This window comes from Brienomyrus brachyistius, unplaced genomic scaffold (genome assembly GCF_023856365.1).
Source record: "Brienomyrus brachyistius isolate T26 unplaced genomic scaffold, BBRACH_0.4 scaffold38, whole genome shotgun sequence".
Classification (NCBI taxonomy): Eukaryota; Metazoa; Chordata; class Actinopteri; order Osteoglossiformes; family Mormyridae; genus Brienomyrus; species Brienomyrus brachyistius.
The window spans coordinates 3,447,413-3,475,304 of record NW_026042313.1 but is presented as its reverse complement, the minus strand read 5'-3'; the positions used below and the strand labels follow the sequence as shown (position 1 = coordinate 3,475,304).

Sequence of the window (27,892 nt, the reverse complement as noted above, 5' to 3'; positions counted from 1 at the left end):
CTCTGTCCTTGAGTATATTCTTTTCTGAAGTCATATTTAGTTACTTTGTCAGACTGCCCTCATCAACCAAAAAACAAGGACAAACTGTGACAGTACTCAATTTTAAGCATTACATTAACCTAGGTCAGTGGTCATGAACTGGCGATCCTCCTCGTCGACAATTTTTTCAGAGGCAGTGGACCTTGACTTTGTTGGCTTGCTGATGGAATTTGGCCCTCAGTAAAATATAATTAGGGACCCCTGGCCTAGGTCATGTCACAGTTTCAGAGGTAAAATGTAATTTATTAACACCCATAAGTTACATATACAAGGTATGTTTTGTCCTCAGAAAAAGGTCTTTACTTGGACTTACAGTTAACAGCTAACATAAATATGTTAAACAAATAATAAGGTCCATTTCACAGGCTGGTATCAGCTCCAATGGAATTATATTCCACAATTCAATCTCTTTGAAAAGACCATAATAATTCAAACACTGTCATAGTTATGAGTCCCTTATCATTCTTTGGTGACTAGATAATGACACCAATTCAACTTTCCCTTCTTGTATTGTATTACTATGTTTGTGACAAATAAACCTCTTGAATCTTAAATTGTGCCAAGCATTTGATCAGTTTCCTGATTTGGGAATTTAACAGATCTATCCCTTAGCATTGTATTTGTGCCATCATGGGATCAGTTCCTTTTGGTGCCACACTCACTGTATGAGTACATGTGCTGTCATGCCTTCTCAAACTGCAGATCCCCCCACATTCCATCACCAACAATTAATTTCAATAGACTATTCTGCTCCTGGGCGGCATGGTGGTGCAGTGGTTAGCACTGTTGCCTCACACCTCTGGGACCTGGGTTCAAGTCTCCGCCTGGGTCACATGTGTGTGGAGTTTGCATGTTTTCCCCATGTCGTCGTGGGGTTTCCTCCGGGTACTCCGGTTTCCCCCCACAGTCCAAAGATATGCTGAGGCTAATTGGAGTTGCTAAATTGCCCATAGGAGTGCATGTGTGTGTGAATGTGCCCTGTGATGGGCTGGCCCCATGTCCTGGGTTGTTCCCTGCCTCGTGCCCATTGCTTCTGAGATAGGCTCCGGACCAAATGGATAAGCAGTTTGGAAAATGGATGGATGGATGGATGTTCTGCTCCTTGATTGCATGCACCTGTTCCTGATTACCAACAATTACTTTAACACTCCAAATACAAATTTTATTATCTCCTTGGAACATTTTAACTTTATAAGACTTGACTGAGCCAAGTTATGCATTTTAGCATTTATTTGTTCTGCCACTGTCATTTTAATATCGAAACTATGGAACTATTAAGGAAACATCAAAGGAAAAATATATAAATCATTTTGAGATTAAAAGTAAAAAGTCTGGGATTAAAGTCATAATAAACTTTCAAGGAAGAAGTTGAAACATTTTAACTTAAACTTTAATTAAGTTTACAGATAACATGAATAGTGTAGGTTTTAACAAATGCTTTGTCTCTTGGCCTAAAATGAAAACACCTCACTTTGGACTTTTTAAAACCTAAATCAAAATATAACTGGATAAGATCATTCAATGTAATACAAGGTTATGCAGGGTCTGTCTGGACTATCATACCTACTATCCATCCATCCATCCATCCATCCATCCATCCATCCATCCATCCATCCATCCATCCATCCATCCATCTTCTATATCTGCTTATCCAATGCAGGGTTGCAAAGGTCCAGATTCTATCATGGAAGCTACGGGTGTAAGGCAGGGAATAACCCAGGGTGGGTGTGGACACCCCCTCCCCACCACACACACACCTGTAATCATATCTCTGTGGGGACCACTCATTCATTTATATGGGAAGCATGCTAATGCTAACTATGACAACCTTAACCCCTACCAAACCCTAACCATAACCATAAATAGCCAAACAAAATTCAAGAGTTTTTGTATTGTGTTTTGCAGTCATTGATTTTAGGAGATTGAGTTTTCCTTTATGGGGACCAGTTTCCTGGTCAAAAAACATCAAGAAAATATAGTTGCAGATAGAGCCCATTTCACTTAATACATTGTGATAACTAACAGTTCTCATATTTTTTTCCTCCACAGGATTTATATTAAAGAGCATTAGGGCCACCTGAAAGGGGAAAAAATGATAAAATATTAAATGTCTCAATTATAAAACATCTCCCAGAGAAAATGTGACTTGTCAGGATCAGTCACTGCTATGTATGTCATTTCCCTGTTTGGCCAGCAGGTGTTGCTGGTCATCCCATTCTTTTCGTATCTTCCTTTGTCCCACGGGCCACTGTGTGGTTGAATGGGTTGAGTGTGTGACTGAAAACAGTGCTTCCCCTACCATTGTGAGTTCAAGGTTGAACCAGAAGCCAGCCTCAACTTTGTTAGACATTTTGAATTTTGTTTTTCCCTTGCCATGGTTATTATGTCCTTGTCTTTCAGTATTGGTCTTTGTTTTTGTATCCTTGATGCTGATTATCCCTGCCTGTGTCTGGGTTTGTAGTACTGTTTTGTTTCACTGGTATTCCTAGAGTTTCTGTCCTTAGTGCTTGTTAATTACCCTCACCTATTCCTAATTGCCCCTAGTCTCCTTATTCCTTGGTTGCTCATTGTGTTCCTGTGTGTTTTCCGTAGGTGCTGCATTGTTTGGTTCTGTGTACTCCTTACCTGTGTTTCCTGAACTTGTGTTTTTTTCCCCTGTGTTTAGTTTTAGCCTGTTTAGTTCTAGTTTTATCTCCTGGCTTAGTTTTGACCTCTCATGGTCCCTTTTGTTCTTCTTAATTTGTCCGTTCCATCATGTCACTTCTAATAAGTCTATCACTGCAGCAGAAGGTATTACATCTTCACAGTCCTCTGCAGTATAAAACTGCAGGAGCAGATGAAATACACCCAGAGAAGTTAAAAGCACATCTTGTTGTGAAGGAACTGTGGCTGATGGGCCTCTTCAGTTTTGCATGGAAGGTAGGTAAAGTACCAAAGGACTGCCAAACAGGGGTAGTAGTCTGTAATTTTGAAAAGCAAGACAGGACTGAGTGTTCTAGTTGTAGGGGGCTCGCAATTCTCAGCCTCCCTGGGAAAGCCTATGAAACAGTACTGCAGAGTATTAAAGAAAAAAACTCTAATAGCTGAACCTATGATTCAAGAAGAATGTGGATTCTGGCATGGTCATGAAATCAGTGGGCCAGTTCTGTGAGGTTTTGCGGAAAAATGCAATGACAGTGGAGGGTCTGTCGGAGTATGAGGTGCTGATACTATGTTTAATCAATCCCTCTATTCATGTAGCAAAAGCTATTTATTAATACTTAGCAGAAAGTCTAATAGACAGGGATTTGGGCGCTTTTTTTCCATTCCTGTTTGAGTAATTCATGGATTGGATATCAAGGCACAACCATAGCTGGAGCAGTGTCTGGTATGTAGGACTAGAGGTGACATCCCTGCTATTTGCAGATGATGTTCTTCTAGTCTTACCCAGCTAGGACTTCCAGCATGCACTTGAGCAAATGCTGAGTGGGAAACAGCGAGGATCAAATTCAGAACCTCTGTATCCAATGCTATGATGCAAGATCCTGTTATTGATTTTTTTTTTTTTTTGCCCTGATTTCACAACACTCCCTCCTGTCACAGATGCACAAAGTGCAATTAATCAGAATTCAATAGTGTGGAGTCCAGTGGCAGTTTCTTTAAGATAACAGGGAAGCAGAGTTTCACCAAAGAAAAAAAATGTAACATTCATATCACATAAAATATAATTTTAATGCCAATGTACAACCACAATGACCACTTCCATGTGAAACTAAAGACATTCAGCTGTTCAAAAAATGTCTGACTGTATCATTCAAAACAGCACCACTGGAAATGATAAGAACCTCTGCCTCAGTAAGGTCATACACTTCAATCTATTTCTCGTCACCTCCTATTTAATAGTATCTTCAACACATACAGTAGATGACTGATGCACATTTAACCATTCAGGGGTGAGTTTCCCAAAGCCTCCTTAGCACTACATCATTGGTAAGTTCTATCTTTTAACAGAGAACTTACAAACGACATAGCATTAAGAAGTCTTCAGGAAACTCAGTCAAGATAAACCCACTTCAGAGATGCGCCGATTGCACTGGCCAACTATCGATATTGGCTGATACAGCAACATCTGACTATTGGCCAATGGTTAAAAATGAGCTGATATATACCACCAAAAATTTCCTTTAAAATGGTATTCCATACTGATTTGCACACCTGCATACTAAAAAATTTGAAAAATGCCTGCTATGTGGATTATTTTAACAGTAACAAAAATGATATTGCAAATACATTTTGCAAACCTTGGTCTACTAAAATTTCACGAGGAAGATCTACTAATAAACATTTCAACACAACAAATTTGACTGCTCACCAAATAACTCTAGTCCATCAGTAATGCAACCCTTTGATAGCAAAAGATAATTCAGTGCAGACAGTGTAAAATCTACTACTAGGAAAATAACAGAATTCATCACATTTGGTGTTCAGCCCTTCTCTGTTATAAATGTTAGAAATTAATAAGATATATACATTGCATGCCAGAGTTAAAAACAAATCCTTTTTAAATTTATTTGAATGGAGTGTCCCTTTAAACTTAAGCAGATCCTCCCAAACAATCAGTATTGGTGTCAGTTTTAAATAATTGGTATCAGCTAAAAAAATCCTTATTGGTGCATCACTAACCCACTTGTTCACCAATTAAGTCTTCTGGGAAATGTGAGGAGTTTGCACCCCTCGCACATATTATGTTATTAAATAAAATGCTTTGTTCTACAGGGAATTTACAGATGTGCTTTCCTGCTACCATGAGGCTTCTGTTGGTGAGTTTGTGTTCCACAAGTAATCTAGAGCAAAACTGGGTAGCCTACTCATATTGTAATCAAGTCACTCTGTTATTTTTACTTTTATTTCTGTATTGGCTTTTTCAGAAATGGGTGCACCTGTTGAAAACTCCCAAAAACATGTCTGTCAGAAGTGCTGTCTGTGCATCAGCGCACAGGTTAAAAGTTACATAGCTGAAGTCTCAGGATACAGATCAAAGAAGGCTACATTTCACTGAAATTAAAATCTAATGGGAAATGGTTAGTGCAGTGTAATGGATGTTTTAATTAGAGTTTAGTAATAACAGTACTCAGGAAGTTCTCTGTTTACTTTGGCTCATCCTGCTCTCCCTACAGGTGAGAGCAAGCTTGGGGGGTCACAGCAAAGGGACAGTCACCTTGTGACACCCAGGGCTTAGTGGCCTTGCTCAAGAGCCCACAGACATGTGACTATTCTGCTGAGGCCAGGCTTGAACCAGTGACCTGATCACAGGCACAGAGGCTTAGCCACACACACCCCCCCCCCACTTTAGCTCTCTCGCTCTCTCTATGTATGTATGTATGTATGTATGTATGTGTGTATGTGTGTGTGTGTGTGTATATATATACATATATATATAAAAATATAGACACACACACCTATGAATTCACACAACCTGCCTTCCAAGAACCAGACCAAATACAATGATATACACTCTACCTCAGAAGCGTGCACAATTCATCATACATTCTCCAAGCTTAGGAAGCATGTCACTATAACTTGCAGTAATGTTTTTCCAATAATGGTGCGCATATGGTTCAGCTAAATGCTATCTGATGGAGAGAGGGATGAGGTTCACTCTTTTGACCAGCTACACTGATGGTGCAGTACAGCTTGTACGTTATTGTCCATAGCTTACATTTCAGCTTTTACTGGCTGATCCACTTGAAACCTACACAACATTAAAGTTTTCACTGTTTGCTTTGACAGCAGTGAGACTACTTTCTCATGCAACACACAGGTAGCATGATTTATAAATTACAATTACAAATTGTCAGAAATATACTAAATGAACTAATAACTGACGAAAGGCTTATGTTGTTAAAAAGAGACAATAGAAAACATCACACAGGTATTGCACATTAACAAATTAAAATGATAAAATCTTTAAGACATACCTTTTATGTTCTTTTGGCAGCATGGCAGAATGGTGGCACAATCTATTGTTTGCTTGTCATTTTCAGGGCATGGAAAGAGCCATCAGTCACCAGCAGTTTCCTGGCAATCTTTCTACCTTTGCAGAAAATGCAAAATACATGTCATACACTAAACATTAATGTACACTTATATGAAACATGTTAGGTATATGACCACACGCAATTTGTATTAAATGTATTAAGGGACTGTGATCGTCTTTCAAATTCAAAGGGTTCCTTTTACATTTACACAACTCTATGGCACAGTCTATGCGGAGTCACGGATGTAATTGTGGCATTCTAAACTCCCCTTTGGAAAGTATTTACTTTGAAATTTTTGCAATAATGTTTGTTAATGTTTGTCAGACAGTACAAATTAAATCATTAGAAACGGCAGGCTAAAATGAGGCTATTGGGAATGAAATGTTTGTTCTCTGTTAGTAGTCTTTCTTACTTTTATGTGTTTTTATACTTATACTACAATCACCAACTTTTGCTACCTTGATCAGATAATTGAACAGTACATTGTAGCTAGCCGAAATGAAAAAATAAAATAAAAATAAGTAATCGCAATAGCAATCCCCTGCACTTAGCGAAACCCTTATAAACAAAAAATGCTTATGAACAAAATTTTAGTTCGTTTACAAATTTAAATTAGGCAGCTGAGAAATTTTTCAACTTTATTATGCCATTTAAATGATGACTACCAAACTTAAGTATTAAAACATTTACTATTGATTTTAGTCAGTCCGAAGAACCCTATACATTCTAAGAAAAAGTCAGTTCATTTGTACTAATTCTGATGATGAACCATTATACATTCCGTAAGTCCTTACATAAATTGTAGTTCGTTAAAAGCTTAGCTCAATAAATTGTCCCTGAAATAACACTGTTACTCGTGTCTTACCTAGGTCAGTGTTTTAGCAATCGTATAGCAGTCCTGTTTTTTTAATTATTATTATTTCACCACGAGGACTATATAAACGCTAAAACGTGCTACACTGATACGCTCCGGTGACAACTGGATAGAGGAAGCAATGGAGGCAGCTGCAATAACCTAAATGCACTGCTAGATTGATAACTTCAAATGCTGACACGTTTTCCGTCACTGCCAATGCCCACTACAGATGAACACACAGGATCAAAGGTTAAATAGTTTTCTCTGTTAAACATCCATTACAAAAATCTGCGTCGCAATTGCAATAAAATGAACCGTCATTGTATGGCACATTAATCAAAAGAGCCACTGAACTCTGATTTAATACTGTACAATTTTGCTCGCACGTTATTTAAACACTAGCCTACGTCAAACAATGACAAAAATCTCGATTGATTTTAAACATCTGTGCATACATCTGAGAAACGTATTATTATGTTAAAACACATGAAAAATATCTGCTTTAGTTAAAACTTTAACACTAAATCGTAGTTTAAACGAAACTTTATGAACGTGTTGCTTGCTACTCGGTAGACAAATCACTACCCCGACATCATACAATTATGTTCTTTCAATATATCTAATGTATGACACCAAAATCCTAAATAAAATAAGAAATGTTTCTAATGTAATTTTTATCTGCTTACACAGCAAATATACATATACGTGTATTTAGACGGAGTAACTCACCATCACTTGAAACAAAAAAAAAACTAAAAAAATGACATAATTCATGAATCTCTGTAACTGTTAAAATCTGCTTATTAAAGGCATTTATGTCGCTAATTTGGTTTGCTTCGTTTTGCTTGTTCATAATGCAACAAATAACCCGTAGTAGGTCTAGCTTTCAGCTTCTCTAAATAGCTCAACATTTCACAAAAGTAAAAGTGGGTTCGCTAAAAACGTCAGTGTTCTCACAGGTAGCCACGTGACACCCCAAAGACCACTTGGCTAGAAACGATTATAATGTTTTTTTTAACAATTTTTTGAAAAGTCTATTGTGACGTTTGGCTGACCAAGGCATCGTGGCAGCGACGGCAAACGACTAGAGGAGATAGTTTCTCATCTAGTTGCTCTTTAATGTTCAGTCCTTAAATGGGTCACGCGGTAAGCAACAATACACAGAAGCAAACATGACAGGCAGACGCAGGGAGGTTACAAACCAAGTGGGAAGGTTCCCACATGGTAGGGGAATTATACAACACCAGTGCACGTCAAGATTACACATATGACATACACTGTTAGACACTGCAAAGGGATTTTACAGTAACTTACTGGCAACACTGTTTTAATTAATTTTGATTAATAGTAATTTACTTTTACTGTTACTGTAAGAATTCTTAACAGTATACTAATGTAATCCATTACAGTACTACACTGTAATGTTATTTATATATTTCTGTATATTATTGGATTTTATAATTCCAATATATTATTAATTTTATTTTTATCTACACAATTATTAATAGCATTCAATCCAAAGACACAATCATTACGAAACATGAACAATCTTTATTTAAAACATTGCAAATGCTTAGAGAACTTTACATTTCATTTAACAGTGCAATTTCAAATATTTGTCAGAAATACACTAAATAGCAAAACACATGAACTTTCACACAAAAAAGTGCATTCAGTGCCATATTTTAAACCTAAAAAACTGGCATTGTGCAAAAGCTGACAACAGTGTGACATTTTTACATTCACGTTTACTGTTTAACATACAGAATAACAGAAACAACCATCAGTACAACATACAGTTCACTAACAGCACAAACTTCATCCTGCAAAATTATAATTTCAAACAAATCGAGCCAATTCCCATATAAAACAGTTAACAAAAACTGAATGTTCTAACATTGTGTTCCTAATAAAAGCATTTATTGAATACTGACTTGTGTAAATTTAAATATAAACAAATAACAAAAACACAATACAACTTACAAACAATAACTTAAACTTATAAACAATAAAAATAGCAGCATCAAAATCTCTTTTGGTGCACAATATAGCAGCAAACCTCATTTCTGAGGTAAGGAAAATTAGTAAATAATACAAAAAGGAATGTGCATGTTATCTTCAGTTTTAATTCCACTTCCAGTCCCCGAGTCTTGTAAATTACTAAAACAGAAGAAACAATGCAAGGTTGGCATTTTTATTATAGTGTCTTTATCTTCAATTCATTCTACAATTCCAGTATTCCATGCACATTAAATCAATAACACTCTAATACATTTTGAAAGAGAGAAAAAACACTAGTAATTAAGTGCATCATGGTATGATAAGTAGTGTACAAGGACAAAAACCTTTCAGTAATATGTTGTTTATGTTGTTAGCAGACAGATAGCTTACAAGCCAAATTCACAATCAGAGTCTAGCGATCGCAGAAAATAAAATAAAATAAAATAACTTTGTCGTATTACGTTGTCCTTGCATACAAGGCTGTGTACGCCCCTAACGATTGTGACGTTGTCGACGGATAAGCCCGTATAAAGGACAGACGTATAATGAGGAAACAAACTGCGCAATGTCGTGCAGTTTTTATCTAGACGTCTGACAAATTGTTCGAATCTCCGCTCTCAAATGCAAACAAGTTGCACAGAAGTACCATTGTCAGCATCAGCTCAAGTGAATGGTAACCACCCTTTCGAATGAACAGTTTTATCCGCCATTGATTGTTCTTAGCAGCTCTGTCTCCGAGGACGGTACTGTCTGTGATCGGGAGCTGCCTGCTCCGCCCCCCACACACAGAGTGAAACACAAATAAAAACAGAACTGATAACATCGGGCTGATATGTTAATAATTCAAATTTTAACAATCAAAATGATTATTAACATTTAAAAAACGTGTGTGAGCCCACCAACAAGCGCACAAAACTAACTCTGTCAGAATCAATGATCCTTAACGTTATCTGTAAGCTACAATTGGTTGAAGGCTCATTATGATTACGCCAGTTCTCGACAGTGTAATTTGTGTTCTCTTTTAAAGCAACACTTCATAATAAACTAGTTACATAAATAGGTATTTGAAAGATCAGAATTTAAGCCTTACTGTTTTCTCCCATAGATATAAACACTATGTCGCATTCAGCCTCTCAGCATGCCTCAATACCGCCGCCATATTGGGATGGGGTTCCAAGCCCATTCAACCACGCTTCTTTGACGGTCAGTACCAGCGAAGATGCCGGTGTTGTGCCGAATTCTGCACCCCTGCCGTGAAATGCACCCCCTGTCGGGAGCGCGCACCGCTCTTTTCTTCTATTCGAAGGGAGAAAAGACGTATTTCCGTCAATCTAAATATGCAACAGAAATATTAAATTGTGTTTGCACATCTAGAAGACTTTTATCACTGTTCCACTTCACGAAGGCTGCATTTAGACATGTAGACGATGAGATAAATAAAATAAAATAAAATTTGCTCGGGTAGTATACTTTGCCACACAGAGTGTACTGTCCAAAGCATTTTGTGATCTAATCACCAGAAACAGAGATACGGGGGGGGGGGGGGGGGGGGGTGTCCAAATTCAAAATTTTTTCAAGTAATGTAAATAAAACTTGTCATGTATGTTTTCGGTTGCTAGCAGCATTTCGGGATAGAATCAAAGGGGAGATGAAACTGATGACGAGACAAATAAATCCACCTACGTTCTCGTTCGGGGCTCATCGTCTACATGTCACAGTTTATCAGTTTTATATGGGTTAAATGCAGCCTTCGTGAATGTATTTCGATTGGAAGAATGGAAAAAAATAAATACCTATATGCGCATTACATTTTGAACATAAAAGTAGGCTATGTTAAAAACTATCTCTATCATTTTACTCGCGGCTCAGTCGTGAATACATGTCTGGCATTTGTAACAAACCAAGACTATAAAAATCGCTTCTCAAATTTGCCGATTTATGGTTCTTTAATTATGTTTGCCACCTTGGCCCTGATAGACATTCATTCATTTAAAAGGAGCTCTACCCCGTTACAAGATGGCGGCTCTGTTGACACATTCACTCCCATAGACAGCTATATTCAGTGCGACATCCAGTGTTTATATCTATGGTTTTCTCCTAGGACTCTTGAGAAGGGTCCAGCTGCAGACGACTGTAGAGTGGAGCTCCACAGGAAACATGCGATCTCCACTCTGTTACAGTAGAACGTCAGTTGTAAAATTCTGGTGAATAAACACATGTTTTTGTTCATTATAGAGAAGTTCATATGTGTGTGTGTGTGTGTGTGTGTGTGTGTGTGTGTGTGTGTGTATGTGTATATATATATACACACACACACACACACTGACCTGGCCTCCACAGTCACCGGACCTGAACCCAATCGAGATGGTTTGGGGTGAGTTGGACCGCAGAATGAAGGCAAAGGGGCCAACAAGTGCTAAACACCTCTGGGATCTCCTTCAAGACGGTTGGAAAACCATTTCAGGTGACTACCTCTTGAAGCTCATCGAGAGAATGCCAAGAGTGTGAAAAGCAGTAATCGGAGCAAAGGGTGGCTATTTTTGAAGAAACTAGAATATAAAACATGTTTTCAGTTATTTCAGCTTTTTTTGTTAAGTACATAACTCCACATGTGTTCATAGTTTTGATGCCTTCAGTGAGAATCTACCAATGGTCATATGAAAATAAATGAAAATAAAGAAAACGCATTGAATGAGGTGTGTCCAAACTTTTGGCCTGTACTATATCTATATATATATATATATATATATATAATGTCATAAGATATCTTAAGTGTTATAAACATACACTAATGTATATATAAAAAACAATATATAATATATATACACATAAATAAAAAAATATACATGTCTGGTCTAAACATACACTGATATATATAGAAAATAATATAATATATATATATACACATACATACTAGTTGAATAAATGATGATCGACGTAATAATTATATTCAATTAACTGTTAAATTTATTTAGACGGCAACAACAAACAGGATGAAAAAAAAAATAAAATCAATCAACACACTCATGTGCCAGTAATTTAATCATTCTTATAACAGACAGCATTAACCCGAAGGCCCCGCTGGTCAACACAGGCCTGTAAAAATAATTCCATGTCCTCTTGGACCTGAAAACCACAGAGGAATGGCTCCTTGGATTCTATGTTGTCTCCATCCAGCACATCCCTTGGGGCCTTCTGGCGGTGCTCTTCCGTCATGGTCACACGTTTGGGAATGGTTATTTTCCCACTGAATAGAGCCTCATTCCTCTTAATCCACTCCATAGCAATGTGTAGATCAGAAACGATTGCTGGTTTCTGTCAGAAGCATAGGAAGAAACGTTATTATAACACTTTTTCAGAAGTAAAACAATTTACTGTTAAAAGTAAGGTTTAAAGTGTGCACTGACCAGACTGAGTTCCACAGACTTGCGCTTTCTTAGTTTGAATACAGGTGCATGTTCACCTCTCAGCACAGCCTCTGATTCCTTTGTCCAGTGTGCAAATACCTTCCCATAACTTTTTAACGGAGAAATACTGATATTGATAATGTGTCTTAAATTTGATTGAAACATGAAATCACAGATACATACACACTGACCTTTGGAGATCGAAGTTTTCCATTAGCAGCAGGCACCACCATTTCCGCAATTTCGGCATGTCTAACTATTAAAAATCAATTTAGTGTCATTTAGTGACTTCTTTGCACACATACTTTATTGCTCTCTAAAAAGAGCTACTTACTATGGTGTAATAAAAGGGAGCATCCAGCACCACATATAAAGCAGACTGTCAATTAAAAAATAAATGTCAATGTTCATGACTTATTCTCAAAAGCATCTTGACAGTCCAAAAATATCTGAATGACGAATCTTACCATCAACATGTAGATGCCACAGTTAACCCCAAAGTCTTGGCTTGGAAACCCCTTTATTATCCCAATGGGATAAAACACTCTTTAATCACATTTCAGCAATATATCTGTATTATAAAATCTCGATATAATCACACACATGATCACATACCTCCAACTCAAAGCCATTCATTTCAGACCACTCCCCTGGACTGATATTCTCTGCAAGCTTCCTGTTATTTTAAGATACAACATACAGAAATTACTGCTAGTACAAATAAAGTATTAATTGTTAACAACTGTTAACGCTGCAACAGCATGCTCTTAATAAACAGGTTTAAAAACACAGCCTGTACACAATTAGCAAAATGTGAAAGTACATTCATATGCTTAGTCTTGATCAACTTCTACAGAAGTTCTGAAATTTCTGTTTCATCATATTTTAACATTTACAGCATTTAGCTGACACATTTATTCAAACTGAACTGCACTGCCCAATCATAACGACAATTTAATGACATAATTTGGTAACTATATCGGATAAACCAATTCTACTGTCAGAACTCATCTTCTAGGTATTTTAATAATATTATTAAAATATCTGATTTAACATCTGATGTATCACCTTTTAATCAAAAAGCTGTACTCCACATTACAGGTCTTTCAAGTAAGCATGTGAATTCACTGAATAAACTGATGACATACTGAACACAAAATAGATCAGTACGTGATCTAAAATGTACTTAACCTGGAACACTGAACAGGTTCCTGCACACTAACATAAACAGAAAATTGACCTCAAGAGTGACACATATTGGTGGCCACCAAATCCTGTCCTTTTCTTAGCACATCATGAGTCGAGAAAGAACATTTCTTTTATACATGGCTTCATCACCTAAGAGACAGTTACTCAAGGTGTTAAGCAATGCCATTGCAATAACAGTCAGTCAATGATTCACAGTAGTTGCCCATGGCTTAAACTGAGTAAATTAAAGCTGTACCAAGATGTAACTGACACAATTACAATAAAATCTTAAAATCCTAACATCCTCAGACTTTTGGGCTTTTATTCGGTTAAGTGTATTGTATGGTATTGATGTGCTCCTACATACACAAAGCTGAAAATGCCCAGGAGTCCATAGTGGGAACACAATAATGTCCTTCCTCTCTGCATCATTCTGAAATGGAGATCAATATTTTACATGAAGTACTCTTACACTAGTTCTAAATAATAGTCACCCAGGAAAATTTGTACTTACAGGAAGGGACTGCAGTGGCTCACAGTTGTAGGGAGGAAGCCAAGTCCGGGTTAGGGTTGACATAAAGATCGTCAATGTATATGCTGATCCTCTATAAAATGGCACATAGCATATTTGTATAAACTATTCAAAAACTTAAAAAGGTATAAATGGTGGCAAGTGCGTCTTTAAGTTTTTCCGAAGAACAGAAAGGCTACATTGAGTGCGTCTGACCAAATTTGTGTTTATGTCTGCTTCAGTCATCACAGTTGGAGATGGCAGCGCATGCATATAAGTGTTCCATCACAACTGCAGAGGGTATGGCGGGTGGCAGGTTTATTGCTGCAGAGGGTACGGCGGGTGGCAGGCTTGTTGCTGCAGAGGGTACAGCAGGTGAAAGACTCTGATACAGCACTAAATGCCTATCCATGTCAACCCGGCGAATAACTGTCCTTTTGCACAAAGGGCAGTGATAATGTCCCTTGTACATGGTAGTGTGCACCACCGTATAATTTTGTCTGTAAGTAAAAAACTGCAACTGAATGAAATTATATTTAAGCAATTTATTCCATACTGATAGCATGCATATGAAAAAGGTCTAAGTCAATATTAAAAGCCTCTAAAATAAACTGAAAACCTGTGACTACAGACAAACCACAGAGATCAACAAGCAATCTTTATTAAAAACAATGCTTATTACTATCTACTTGTCATGCTGGTGAAATTATTAAAAGAATTTGTTATAAAGATTATCGAAAATATGTAGTGAAAATCAACAAACTCACAGCACATGAAATCGGATGCAACATACCTTGAAAAAGCAAAGCCGCTTTTAAACGGGGATCCATGTTTACAATTTGGTTTATAAAACAATGTTCCTTTTAATGTAATGACAACTGTGATATCAGAAAAACACAATACAAAGTATAAGGATTACTGCGCCTACGACTTCAAACTAAATACACGTAACTCAGATGGTTAATAAGACTTTGCAGCAAAACGAGCAAAAATACATTTTTTTTTTTAAAAAGATTAAAACATTTTCATGGAAAGCCAGCTCTATATGACAAGTGCTAAAACAGCTCGTCAAGCAACATAATGTTAGACTCAAATATTGTGTGCACACGAGATTATTTTTATATGTTTGTCGCTTCACTTAACTTACTTCAGCTTCGAAGACTTGGTCCATACTCTCCCTTGGTACAAACACAGTGGAGATCGCGTGTATCCTGTGGAGCCCCACTTTACGTTCTTAAAGGTCACGTGTTTCCTGTGGAGATCCACTCTACAGTTGTCTGCAGCATAATACACAACATAGTCCTGCCCTCCTCCCCTGAACAAGTAAGGAAACATAACACAATCACTTTAATACTTTAACTCAGAAACTCCCTATACTAGGGTGAGAGGGTAGCACCCACTAACCCTGGGGAATTATTCTGCCCCGTTGTTCTTAGGTTAGCACTACAATGAAAGGTGTTCAGGTGGATTCCTTTCATGGTAAGGGTTTCTTAATGCTGGAACAGTCTCAGTGGGAGTTGGTTGCTCGAGAGAGGTTGCTGTGCTGCTTCCATTGGCTGTTTCAGAGGAAGCCAGGGCTATTGTGCTGGGCGTTTTCGCTGAAACATCTTCTGAAGTGTTCACCCCTATATCTCCTCCTGGCTGCCACCAGGGTCCTCCTCGGGCACTCCTCTGGAGAACAACTGATCGAGATTTCGCTGCCATGTCTGATTATCATGAGTATGAATTGTGTAGGATACAGGTCCTGTCTTTTGTATGACAGTACCTGGAACCCATTTCTTATGGCCAGGATAATTACAAACGAGCACAGCATTAGAGAACTGTCTATCCTTAGCCCCCTTTGCCCTCTGGGTAATTTGATCTCGCTGCTTGCTCTGTAGAACTGATTTAGTCGGTTGTGGTCTCAGCAAATCAAGCCGTGTTCGCAGTTGGCATTTCATGAAAAGGAATGCAGGGGATGGTTTCATAGTTGCATGAGGTGTGTTTCGGTACTGCAGTAGAAATGCAGCCAAATGGTGCTCAAATGTTGACTTCCCTTTTGATGCCTTGAGTGAATGCTTCACAGTTTGGACCATGCGTTCAGCCAGTCCATTTGTGGCCGGATGGTATGGACATGAAAGAACGTGCTTCACTCCATTGATACACAGAAATGGTTTTCTCTGATGTTGTGGTGGACATGAATACAATCTCAGGCCACTTAGAATGTGCATCAGCGGCCACAAGCAGCATCCTACCTTCAACTGGACCCGCAAAATCCAGGTGAACTCGTTGCCACGGTAATGCTGGCCAAGCCCAAGGATGAAGGGGCACCAGGTTTGGGGCATTTCTGATAGTTTAACACTGCCCGCATGTCTTAGCTTTCATCTCAATTTCGCGATCTAATCCTGGCCACCAGAAATAACTCCTTGCCAGCTCTTTCATCCTGACAATACTACTGTGTCCTAAGTGTAGTTCGTCAAGGACCAATTTTCTCAGCTTTTGGGGTATGATGACACGCATTCTCCAAAGCAAACATCCTGCTACTACAGTCAACTCCTTCCCCCTCATAAGGTGTGGTCGCAGATCAGCTACAACATCTGCGGTGCAATGGACATCACCCCGTATCACTCTGTGAAGCACTTGTGACAGAACCAGGTCAACCCTAGTTTCTCTCTTGAGCTGGTGGGCAGTAACAGGAGCATTTTCCACCATGCTGAAGTAAAAGATATCCTGCTGACTGACAGCTGTAGATGAGTGTCCAGGCAAAGGAAATCGAGACAACCCGTCAGCATTTGCATGTGCCTCAGATCGTCAGTATGCAATTTCAAGTGATGAGTGCCCAGCGTTGCAGTCTGCTTGCAGCTAGTGATGGTATACCTGTGTGAGGGTTAAAGATGGATGTTAACGGTCTGTGGTCAGTCAACAAAACAAATCTCCATCCAAACAGGTACTGGTGGAATTTCTTAATTCCAAATACACTGAAAAAAATTAGTTGTTGAATCAACTTAAAAAAGTCATAGAAAGTATTTCCATGGATTTTATAGATTTTTCTCAGCATTAAGTAATTTTGTTGTTCCAACTTAATGTTCCTGGGTTGGTTGTAAATGATTTACTAAGGTTGACTGAATCTGATTTAGATGATTTGGTCCAATTTAATTTTCTTTATTTAGCTAAACATGATTTACATTGGTAGGTGTCACGCGACGCTGGACCCCGGTAAGGCGAACGGACAGGCGAGCCGACAGGAAGCAGGCAGACAGGCGAAGTACGGGGTAAACTGGGATTTTAATAAGGGAATCGGGGGAACGGAAAGCAGGAAACATCTGACGCGAACTAACATCAATGACAGACAATGGACTCAGGTAAGACACGGACTGAAATACACAGGACTGAGCAAATTAACTAGACACAGCTGGGTACAATCGGGAGAAAACACGTGGGTAATCAGGGGGCGTGGCACACAGGAGGAGTGGACGAGCCGGGCATGACAGTAAGTTTCATTTTATTTATTTTTGTTAAAAGCACTATATAAATGAAATTGAATTGAATTTAGTGGAGCTGGTATAACTGTGTGTACGTGTCACGGGAAGGTTCGGGTGGACAGGCGATCGTGCGGGCGGTGGTTCAGAAAACCAGGCTGACGAGCAGGATCGGGGTAATCGGAGTACGAACATCGACCAACATCAATGACGAACAAGGGAAACCGGGGAGACCAGGACTTAAATACACAGGACTAATCAAAGTAACTAGACAAAGCTGGAGACGATCAGGGAAATACACGTGGGTAATCAGGGGGCGTGGCACACACGAGGAGCGGACGAGCCGGGCATGACAGTACACAGGTAAGTTACACATTATTTAGTAAAGTCGATGTTATTAAAATATGTTAATTTGGTGCAAACTGATTTACTATTTCCAGTGGTAAAGTTAATGAAGTTGCCCACAGAAAAGCTTGGTTTTCAAAGCTTGTACTTTGGCAGATAACTTGTTTCCCTCTAATTCCATAAAAATCCTCCTAAGAGCTTCAAATGTGTATTTAAGATAAGATAAGATTGCCTTTATTAGTCCCACGGGTGGGAAATTTGCGTTATACAGCAGCAAAGTGGACAGTGCAGCAGAAATAAGCAGAATGCAGAAAAAAAAAATCAAGTATCAAACAACAGAAATAAGAAATATAAATAAAATACAATACAATATATACAATACAATACAAGATGGTATGTGCCTTAGTGTTTGTTGTGAAGTCTGATGGCAGATGGAAGAAAAGACCTGCGGTATCTCTCTGTCGCACACTTTGGATGCACCAGTCTGTCGCTGATGGAGCTGCTCAGTACTGATAGTGTGTCCTGTAAGGGGTGGGAGATGTCCTCCAACAGGGAATGTAGCTTAGCCAACATTCTCCTGTCGCTCACCACCTCCACTAAGTCAAGGGGACCTCCCAAGACAGAGCTGGCTTTTTTAATCAGCCTGTTCAGTTTTCTCCTCTCCCCAGTAGAGATGCTGCTGCTCCAGCAGACCACACCATAGAAGATGACTGACGCCACCACAGAATCATAAAAGGTCTTCAGGAGTGGCCCTTGCACTCCAAAGGACCTCAGTCTGCGTAGCAGATACAATCTTCTCTGACCTTTACTGTAAATAGCATTTGAGCTCAGGTTCAGAGCATATATGACATCAAGCAACATTGCCACTGCAAAAGCCACACTACCCAAGTGACCTAGCACTTCTACTCCTTCTGCGATTATTCCAACATCCACCAGATCATCGCCAGGCTCTGCACCTTCATGTTTGATAACAAAGATGGCAAGGACTATATCTTCCATGGCCCTCTCTGCACTTTGTCTATCTGTGTCCTATGGTAAAACTAAAACCAAAAGTCATTTTCAACACATTGAATAGCATATTACATAAGTTTATGATCTCATTTTTACTGTGGCAGTGTTGAGTTATGATCAATTTACATATATAAATTAGATAATCTCCTAATCGATTAAAGGAAAATAAACATACCATATATTCCCTGAAGAGCTGATCTGGATCTTCATTCAGGTACAAACAGAGACCTTTGAGGACAAATTCTCGTTTGATGTCAATGCCGTCATTCTAAGAAAGCAAAACTGAAAAAAAAGAACATAAGGTCAATACCCTCGAATCATCCTTTTTAACAAAATCCACTAGAGACTGCAGGAAAAAGTAGGTATTAGCTGCTATGCTAAATCAGGGCTCAAAGCTTCCCCGAAAGCAATAGTTTGTGCTTTAGTCTTTAAAGCAAGTTATATCAATACCATACTTCACGGGTACTGTGATGCCCGGCTCGTCCGCTCCTCGTGTGTGCCACGCCCCCAGATTACCCAGGTGTGCTTCCCTGATCTTGCCCAGCTGTGTCCACTTATTTTTGCCCAGTCTCGTCTATTTCAGTCCATGTCTTGCCTTAGTTTCTTGTCATTGATGTTAGTAGATGTTTGTACTAGCGTTCTGTCCTGCTCATCCCGATCCTCCCATTAAATCCCCGTTTACCCAGACTTTGGCCTCCTTGCCTGCTTCCTGCCCACTTGCCTGCCCGTGCGCTTACTCACAGTACCCGAACTCTGACAGGTACCATACTTCTCTGAATTTTTCTCCCAAGAATGCCACCCTTCTTTACATACACCTTTGTCAGATTGTCAGACAGCAAATCAAGTTGTGAGAAAAACTTTGACTATAAACTGATAGTCGTTATTCTCTTGAATTCCGCAGCCATCTGCCAAGAGAAAGAAAAGCAATTACATTCAAAATGATCAGGTACATGATGAATACACATTTTGATATAAATTACTATAAAGAATATTGCCAAAGGTGTAGCAATTTTTATATTTAGATCATGAATAAATTCCTGATTTCTTTCTCCCCAAACAAGCAGCATGGTTGCACATGCAATAAACAAACAAAATAAAATAAATATATAAAGGTGAGTCAGCGACTATCTCTAGCCTTCTGTATGCAAATGTCTTGTCCATCATCATTGCCACGGTGTCCTGCCTATCCCTTTTCTTAACTTCAGAGCCTAGAGAAATCCTTATCTTTTCTTGTGTCTCTGCTGTTTCACCCAAAGGATAGGTGGGAAAGAAGTTGACTTTTTTGGGCATCTTCACACGATAGGCTGGACTACATTTGTCCCCTGGTTTGCGTTTCAAAGAATTTATTCCCACTCCCGGTCATCTAATCTGTCTGAGCTTTGAGCGGTAACTGCTAAGTTTATACTTTAGACTTGCCTTCCATCCACTATGACCAGATCACTGAACCGGGTTCTCTCAAACATGGATGCTTTGATACAAGGGCTTCCGCTATATTTTCAAAATCGGCATCAACTTTGTACTCAATAATTTTTTGTTCCAAGCTTTCAAGAATGGTAGACTTCAATTTAACATCAGGCTTGAACAAAGCACCATTTTTTTTCAAATGCTGTGTTTGTCCTCTCTAGCTGTAGCTGAGCATCATAAGAGAACTGGGGAATTTGGAAGAAAAGAGGTCAAGCAGAGGATATTGATGAGGAGGTGGACACACATACAGAACACAAGATCTCAGTGTCATACAAAGTGCTTGAAGTGGATGAAGAGTCATCCAGACGGCGGAAGGTACCGACAGCTGAGAACGGAGGGGGTGGAGAGCCATCCAGCTGACTTAGTGCAGAGCTGGTGGAAGCCATGAAGAATTACCTTGATGGTACCCCCTGTCCTGGATTTCAGATATTGACTGCAAGTTCATAAATTCATTCCCAAATTCGGCATCCATAAATTGAAGCCTGAAGTCGTCTTCTAGGCCACACTGCCTCTTTATTTCCTCAGACAGTTTGATGACAAACCCGGGAATTCCACCAGGCAGGACCAGCCGCTGGGAATTGTTCTGTCCAAGAATGAGACATTTGTCACATCAGTGGTAGGTTTTTGAAATCTAGATGATTTTAGGTAATATGAAATCATGAGCTGATGTTTACTTGCTAGTGAAAGAGGCACATTTTCAAAACAACTGGTATGCCATACAACAATCTTAAAAAAAAACTGTGCTTGGCCAAAAACCTTAGAGTCCAGTCTGCCACAAGAGGACCAAACATCCTGATCATTTTGGAATAGTGTTCCAAATAAATGAGTTTCATACCAGGGAATACCTCAAAGAGCCTTTGTCTGTGCTCAGAAATTTTCCCTCTGCGGTAGGCAGTTGATTCATCTGTATGTGCTGGAGCAACCACAAGCTCAACAATGTCTTTCAAATCAAGCAATAGCTGCCACACCATTTCTTCCTCTGGCACCAGATGCCCAATTATAAATGGGAACAGCCTCAACAAGGCCCAGTTTTCATGGACATTTCCACCTATTGCTTTTCTTGTTGAAAAAAGTACAAGGGATCACATGTGGCTTGTTTGTTTTGTCTGACCATTTGTAGTTAAAACAAACAATCAATTCATTAAGGCTTTCAAGACTTAAGTACTTTTTAAAACTCAGCAGTTCCAAGCAATGTACTAAATCCACTGGCACTTCACCCACTCAATGAATATTCAGGGGATAACCTGTATGAACAATGAAGTGTGAAAGACCTTTAGTGAAAATGCATTGTCTTTTCACTCCAAAACAGCTTATATTTCTGCAGTGCAGAATCAGCCAAAATACTCACCAGAAAAGCTTTCAGTAAACCCAGCTATTCCATGAGCTGCTGGGTTATCTGCTACAACAAGCTGAACTGTACCTCTAAGACACTGGCCCAGCAACAGAACAAAAACTCCATCTTGCTCCAAAGTTTTCAAATCCTGAAGAAGAGAGTCTAAAACATTGTCATAACCATATTTCTTTACATCATCAGATCTACATAAGACTGCCAGGTAAATGGAAGACAGTGATGAATGTGAACCTGAAGGCACGTTGTTTAAAATCCAATATAGTGTGCAAAGCTTATGTTTCATACCAGAAGTTCCAAGCAGATTGCAAACCTCAAAATCATCTACGTATGAACTTAAACAAATTCTCAATACATTCCCTGACAGAAAACTCTTTTCCTGGAAGAAAGCACCATCCTGAGAAGACCTGTATATTTTTGGTTCACTTGTCATACTTTTCTGCTGTGCTAGATGGTTTTTGACTCCAACATCCACCACCTCTCTATCATGGAGCGGGTATTATGGTGTGGGGTTATTTTTCAGGGGTTGAACTTAGCCCCTTAGTTCTAGTGAAAGGAACTCTTAATGCTGCAGCATTCAAATCCATTTTGGACAATTTCATGCTCCCAACATTGTGAGAACAGTTTGGGGATGGCCCCTTCCTGTTTCAACATAACTGTGCATCAGTGCACAAAGCAAAGTCCATAAGGACATGGATGAGCGAGTCTGGTGTGGAGGAACTTGACTGGCCTGCACAGAGCCCTGACCTCAACCCAATAGAACACCTTTAGGGTGAATTAAAGCTGTGAGCCAGGCCTTCTTGTGCAACATCAGTGCCTGATTTTACAAATACTCTCCTGGAAGGATGGTCAAAAATTCCAATAAACACAGTTCTAAACCTTGTGGATAGCCTTCCCAGAAGAGCTGAAGCTGTTATAGCTGCAAAGGGTGGGCAAACTCCATATTAAAGCCTAAGTATTAAGAATGGGACGTCATTAAAGTTCATGTTGGTTTTACGGAACAACATACTTGCTCATATGTATGGGTCAATGCATGACAAGATGTGCATAATACATTTTTAAACACAGGGCTGCATGGTCACAGAACTTGATGCACAGTGGAGGGCAGTTGCCTCTGCGGCATGCATGCAAGGCTGTAAGTGCATCTTTGCCTCAAACACCATGTGTTTAAAAACATGTAGTGCACAACAGGTCATGTCTTAGGCCTTCCTTAGTTAGAATTAAAAATGATCACGTTACATATTGATATCCATATATTGATATTGATGTGCGAGTGGTTGCATATGTTAATCAACACCATTCTCACCAATCAGATTTTAGATTTCATCAGCTCCATGGTATAAATTAAATTAAAACATGCTACTCAAATAGCAATACATATAAAATGTATTATTGCATTTTAGGTATTCCATATACACTGTCTGCACAATTATTAGGCAAGTTGTATTTTTGAGGATTAATTTTATTATTGAACAACTACAGTGCTCTCGGGTAATCCTAAATGTTAATGAACCTAAACCTGAATGTTCAAGAAAGTAAAAGTGAGGCTTTGTCTTTCCTGAGAGAATATCTATTTGTGCATAATTATTATGCAACCAAATTAAAAAAATGAAAATTTTCCCATCTCACTTGTTTATTTTCATCTTTTAAAGTGAGAATAATGAAACAACTCAAAATGTACATATAAATATTTCTGACGTCAAAAAAAAAAAACTGACCAATATAGCCACCCTTCTTTTCAATAACTGTCACAAGCCTTCCATTCACAGAGTATGTCAGTTTCTTGATCTGTTGATGATCAACTTTTTGTGCAGCAACAACCACAGCCTCCGAGACACTGTTCAGAGAGCTGTACTGTTTTCCTTCACTGTAAATCTCCCATTTAAGCTGGGCCCACAGGTTCTCAATAGGGTTTAAGTCAGGTGAGGAAGGGGGCCATGTCATTATTTTGTCATCCTTAAGGCCTTTACTGGCTAGCCATGCAGTGGAGTACTTCTATGCATGCGATGGAGCATTGTCCTGCATAAAAATCATGTTTTTTTTGCTGTACCACTGCTTGAAGAAAGTGTCTTCTAAAAACTGGCAGTAGGTTTTGGAGTTCATTTTGAGGCCATCTTCAACCTGAAAAGGTCCAACTAGCTCATCTTTAATAATACCAGCCCATACCAGTACCCCACCTCTACCTTGCTGGCGTCTGAATCGAAGTGGAGCTCTGTATCCGTTACTGATCCAGCCACGGGCTCATCCATCTGGTCCTTCAAGAGTCACTCTCATCTTTGAAAAATCTGTCTTCACATATTTCTTGGCCCAGTCTTGACATTTCAACTTGTGTGTTTTGTTCAGTGGTGGTCGGGTTTCAGCCCTCCTTACCTTGGCCATGTCTCTAAGCACTGAACACCTTGTACTTCTGGACACTCCGGGCAGGTTGCAGTTCTGGAATATGGCAGCAATGGAGGATAATGGGTTCCTGGTAGCTTCACAGTTGATTCTTCTCAAATCTTTGGCAGTTAATTTGCATCTTTTTTTCTCAATACGTTTCTTGCTATTTGCAACAAAATGTTTGATGGTTCTGTGGTCACGCCCCAATATCTTAGCAATTTAAAGACTGCTGCATCCCTCTGAAAGACTTTTTACATTTTTGGACTTTTCAGAGTCAGTCAAATCTCTTTTTCGGCCCATTTTGCCTGAGGACAAGAATCTGCCTAATAGTTATGCACACCTTGATATAGGGTGTTGATCTCCTTAGGCCCTCCTTCATTACACAAATACACATCACCTGGTATGCTCAAAACCAATAAGCACAGGTTTATACAGCTTGCATTTGGGAAATATGCATAAAAATACTCACTTGCATAATAATTGTGCACACAGTGTATATCATAAGAAATTATTGGACATTTGCTAATCATCAGTGCAAATACAAAAATATATAACAAAAAAGAATTCACAGGTAGTGTTGTACTTAGCTGGTTTCCCTCTCTATGTTGTGGTTACCCTTGGTAATGATAGCTACATGAAAAATTTGGAGGCTATCTAGAAGCTTCATATACAGTACTTTTCCACAAGTAGTTTCTTCCTGGATTCCTCTCACCAAAAGCAGACTTCTGGTCTTTGTCAATCAGTACAAACCCCAACTGCTTATAAATTGCATGTAAAATGTAAAACACAAAATCATTACAAATCAATATTCAGTGCAGGCTATAGTACACTCTGGATTCAATGTGTGATTTTTATTGTTCAAAGAATTATATGACTCTAAGATATCACAGTTCTATAACAAAGCAATACTTTTGAAAAACTCAAAACAGTAAAAATTATTAGGATGCCAGCCAAAACTGCTCAAGGTTGATTTTGATTATGCCATTAAATTAAATGCCATGTCATTAAACTGTTCAGTATATTTTTAGGTTTGATACATTTCAAATGGTCTTTAAACTGAAGAGTTTTTGAAATACACTGTCAAACGCATTTATACCAATCTAGTTGGACTCACCAGCTTTCTGCTATATGTATTCCAAAACATGCCTGAATAAGCATGTGGATTGTTTTTTCATAGGCACAACTAGGTATTGTTGCTGAAGATGCATCTGTGCATATTCTTCTGTTAAGGCATTAAAAATACATATTTTACTCCCCTTGGTTATATGAGACTCTATGACAATAGTAAACGTTTAAACTCGGTAAGTTCACTTTTTTCTTTTAATGATTTATAACATATAATTACAATCAAAAGAAAAATATCATGAAACCTTTAAAAATTATAGAATAAACAGTCAATTTTTAAATACTGAGTGAGGGACAGAACACAATAACTGCACCCAACATAGGCTCACTTCCCCCATTATTACATGTGAGAAACGCATCTACCAGGTAAAAAATGTGACCATAAATAAAAAATAATTTGAGGACCTAAATTTCTCAAACATATGAAATTTAAAGTCAGTAGAAAACATTGACATCCCTATTCGTTAGCAAACACAACACCATCTACAGCAGTGTAAACTTGCACATACTACTTACTAAAACACACAATTATTTTCATAAACTCTTAGGAGGACTTCAGACAGTCATCTTGTGCACGGCGACTGTGATCGTTCCATGACTTTTAATCAACACATTACTGCAGAGAAATAATTAACGAACAATGGTTATTACATGATCTGAGACAGAGATTCATGGCTCTCTTGATAAATGTTCATGCATGTAGAAGGAATAAAAATGGAGCATTAAGAAATATTTGAGAAAAACTACACTTTAATCTGTAAAATCATAGCCCTTTTTGTACTGGAGAAGCATACCCAGTGCTCTGAAAAAAAGAATCTTTAGCTATTAAAACATTTTAGTTATTCACAATATTTTTGGCTTCAAAACTATTTTATATTGAAAAAGGATATAACCTATTGGCAAACTCAGTTAATCAGGTTTACTTCAGTGCATTTTAAATCATTAAACTAAGTTTTGGTCATTTATTAATTTTCAAACCAATAAAGTTGAATTTCATGTCCACAAGCTGAATGCAACCAAGATAAAGAAAAATATTTAAGCAGTTCACATAACTTTCCCTTATCCTAACCCTTACATTTTTCTACTTATGAAAAGGACAGAAAACTTACCCAGACTCCGACTCCAAGCAAACAATGGGGGTGTCGGTGGGGTCTCTTGTCAGAGATGCTGCTTGCCTCGCCAGTACTGATACCACACCTCCATGCTCATCCGACATAGACCCACGGCCTGTACACGCATGAAAATTACGCAACATCTTGTAATACTTAAGTACAGCTGAACATTTGTTATTAATTCCTTTAACTATAAGTATCTGTCGTACAAATTATACAGACCAGACAAGATAAAAACAAAACAACAATAATAGTTACTGTAGCACGCTTAGTGAATTGTTAATTTTCTGGAATTTACAGCAATGACCTGAGGTCGAGCTTTGGGAGCGAACACAACAACTGTGAGCCATATTAGTTCAATCATTATTTAACCAGATTAAGTTAGACAACTGTACAACAATAAGCCAGAGAACATTCAAACATGTACAAATAAATTCTGATTCATCCTGATTTGAATACAACCTTTATTCTAACCAGCTAGGTACAAACTGCAAATACTTACAGCCTAAGTTGTGACCTTGCTGATCCGTGCACAGGACACCGACTATAGCATGATTTTTCATTCTTCTCGAAACAAATAAGAAAATCCACAGTTAAACTATGGCAAACGCATTTAATTACATTACATTTTTGGTACCTTACAAAAACTCGAGAATGACCAAACAAGTTAGCAAGCTGAACTGGCTCATGATATTGTACCGATTAATTTCAGTTCACACTTACGTGTCGTCAAGATGTTGCTCTAACGTGGATTCCATTCCTATAAAGTTATGTAGTAAAGATTTAAGTATGAAAATGTATTCAGTTCCTTTTTTCTTGTTCGTTTGACTCTTATTTGGTCAGCTGACTGTGTGTAGCGCGTGACTACGTTTATCTACGGGTACCCGTGGGTGTCAAACTTGCTGAAATTACTTAAACTTCAACAGTTCTCTGTAAGTAGGTATATCCTAACGGGAATTACAGTTTTAAATAAGAAATATGTCAACTGGGAAGATAAATTTATAATAAGTAAATAAACATTTTTTTTTATCATTTTACTGAATTAGAGTCTTATACTGAAATTTTGCTTTCTGAGATATTCTTATTTATAAACGTGGAAACTAAAAAATATTCTAATGTGACATGCTGAGAATTGCTAACGTGGACAATGCAGAATTGCTGTAATGAGAACACAGCACCCTTACAATAGACTCTGCATGTGAATCCAACCATCCATCCATTTTCCATACCTGCTTGTTTTACGCAGGATCCAGGGCTTATGCTGGAACAGGGACAGGGAACCAATTCACTGCAGAGATCGATACAATTGATTTAGAAATAGAATGCATGATTTTTATACAGATTTTGGCATAATGCTTTTAAACACTGTGCTTCTATAGAATCACAACACTTTTGAAAAAGTATTAAAAATCTGGCATCACTGCAAAGGAACTGGAGGTAAATTAAAGTAACTGCACAAATTAGGAAAAAACAATATCATGGTTTTTTGATACCCCTGAAGGCACAGCTGGTTAAATTTTCAGGATTTGGAAGGTGCATTAAGCTACACACACACACAGCATCAAATAAGATTCTGTCTCTACAAGCTACTGTAAATATAAAAATGCATCAGTAATCAGAATATGTTTATT

General features: G+C 38.4%; 3 protein-coding genes and 1 long non-coding RNA gene across 9 annotated transcripts in view; 1 reads left to right on the top strand and 3 right to left on the bottom strand.

Moving 5' to 3' along the window:
• The window catches only part of slc16a4 (solute carrier family 16 member 4), a 38,332-nt gene extending 30,305 nt beyond the window's left edge, over positions 1-8,027 (bottom strand). The window contains exons 1-3 of one of the 6 annotated variants that reach the window (XM_048998579.1): positions 7,642-8,027; positions 6,922-7,135; positions 5,997-6,112 (exon numbers count right to left, since the gene is read on the bottom strand). In XM_048998579.1, coding sequence (XP_048854536.1) covers positions 5,997-6,019 — 23 coding nt within the window. In that variant the 5' untranslated portion in view covers positions 6,020-6,112; positions 6,922-7,135; positions 7,642-8,027. Of the gene's footprint in view, positions 93-5,996; positions 6,113-6,921; positions 7,136-7,641 lie in introns of those variants that run through there. The other 5 variants (XM_048998574.1, XM_048998575.1, XM_048998576.1 and 2 more) reach the window with 5 other exon arrangements.
• A 416-nt stretch (positions 8,028-8,443) lies between these two features.
• On the bottom strand, positions 8,444-10,207 carry LOC125722406 (uncharacterized). Its single transcript, XR_007386366.1, has 2 exons — positions 10,004-10,207; positions 8,444-9,072 (listed from the first exon to the last, which is right to left on the bottom strand). It is a non-coding gene; the product is annotated as an uncharacterized LOC125722406 (long non-coding RNA).
• Positions 9,436-27,892, top strand: part of LOC125722401 (ankyrin repeat and SOCS box protein 18-like) — a 97,641-nt gene continuing 79,184 nt past the window's right edge. The window contains exon 1 of the mRNA XM_048998556.1: positions 9,436-9,586. Coding sequence (XP_048854513.1) covers positions 9,535-9,586 — 52 coding nt within the window. The 5' untranslated portion in view covers positions 9,436-9,534. The remainder of the gene's footprint in view (positions 9,587-27,892) is intronic.
• Positions 25,327-27,142, bottom strand: lamtor5 (late endosomal/lysosomal adaptor, MAPK and MTOR activator 5). Its single transcript, XM_048998560.1, has 4 exons — positions 26,985-27,142; positions 26,764-26,825; positions 26,259-26,376; positions 25,327-25,765 (listed from the first exon to the last, which is right to left on the bottom strand). Exons 1-4 carry the CDS (start codon positions 27,017-27,019, stop codon positions 25,705-25,707), a joined length of 276 nt encoding a protein of 91 aa, XP_048854517.1. The 5' UTR covers positions 27,020-27,142; the 3' UTR covers positions 25,327-25,704.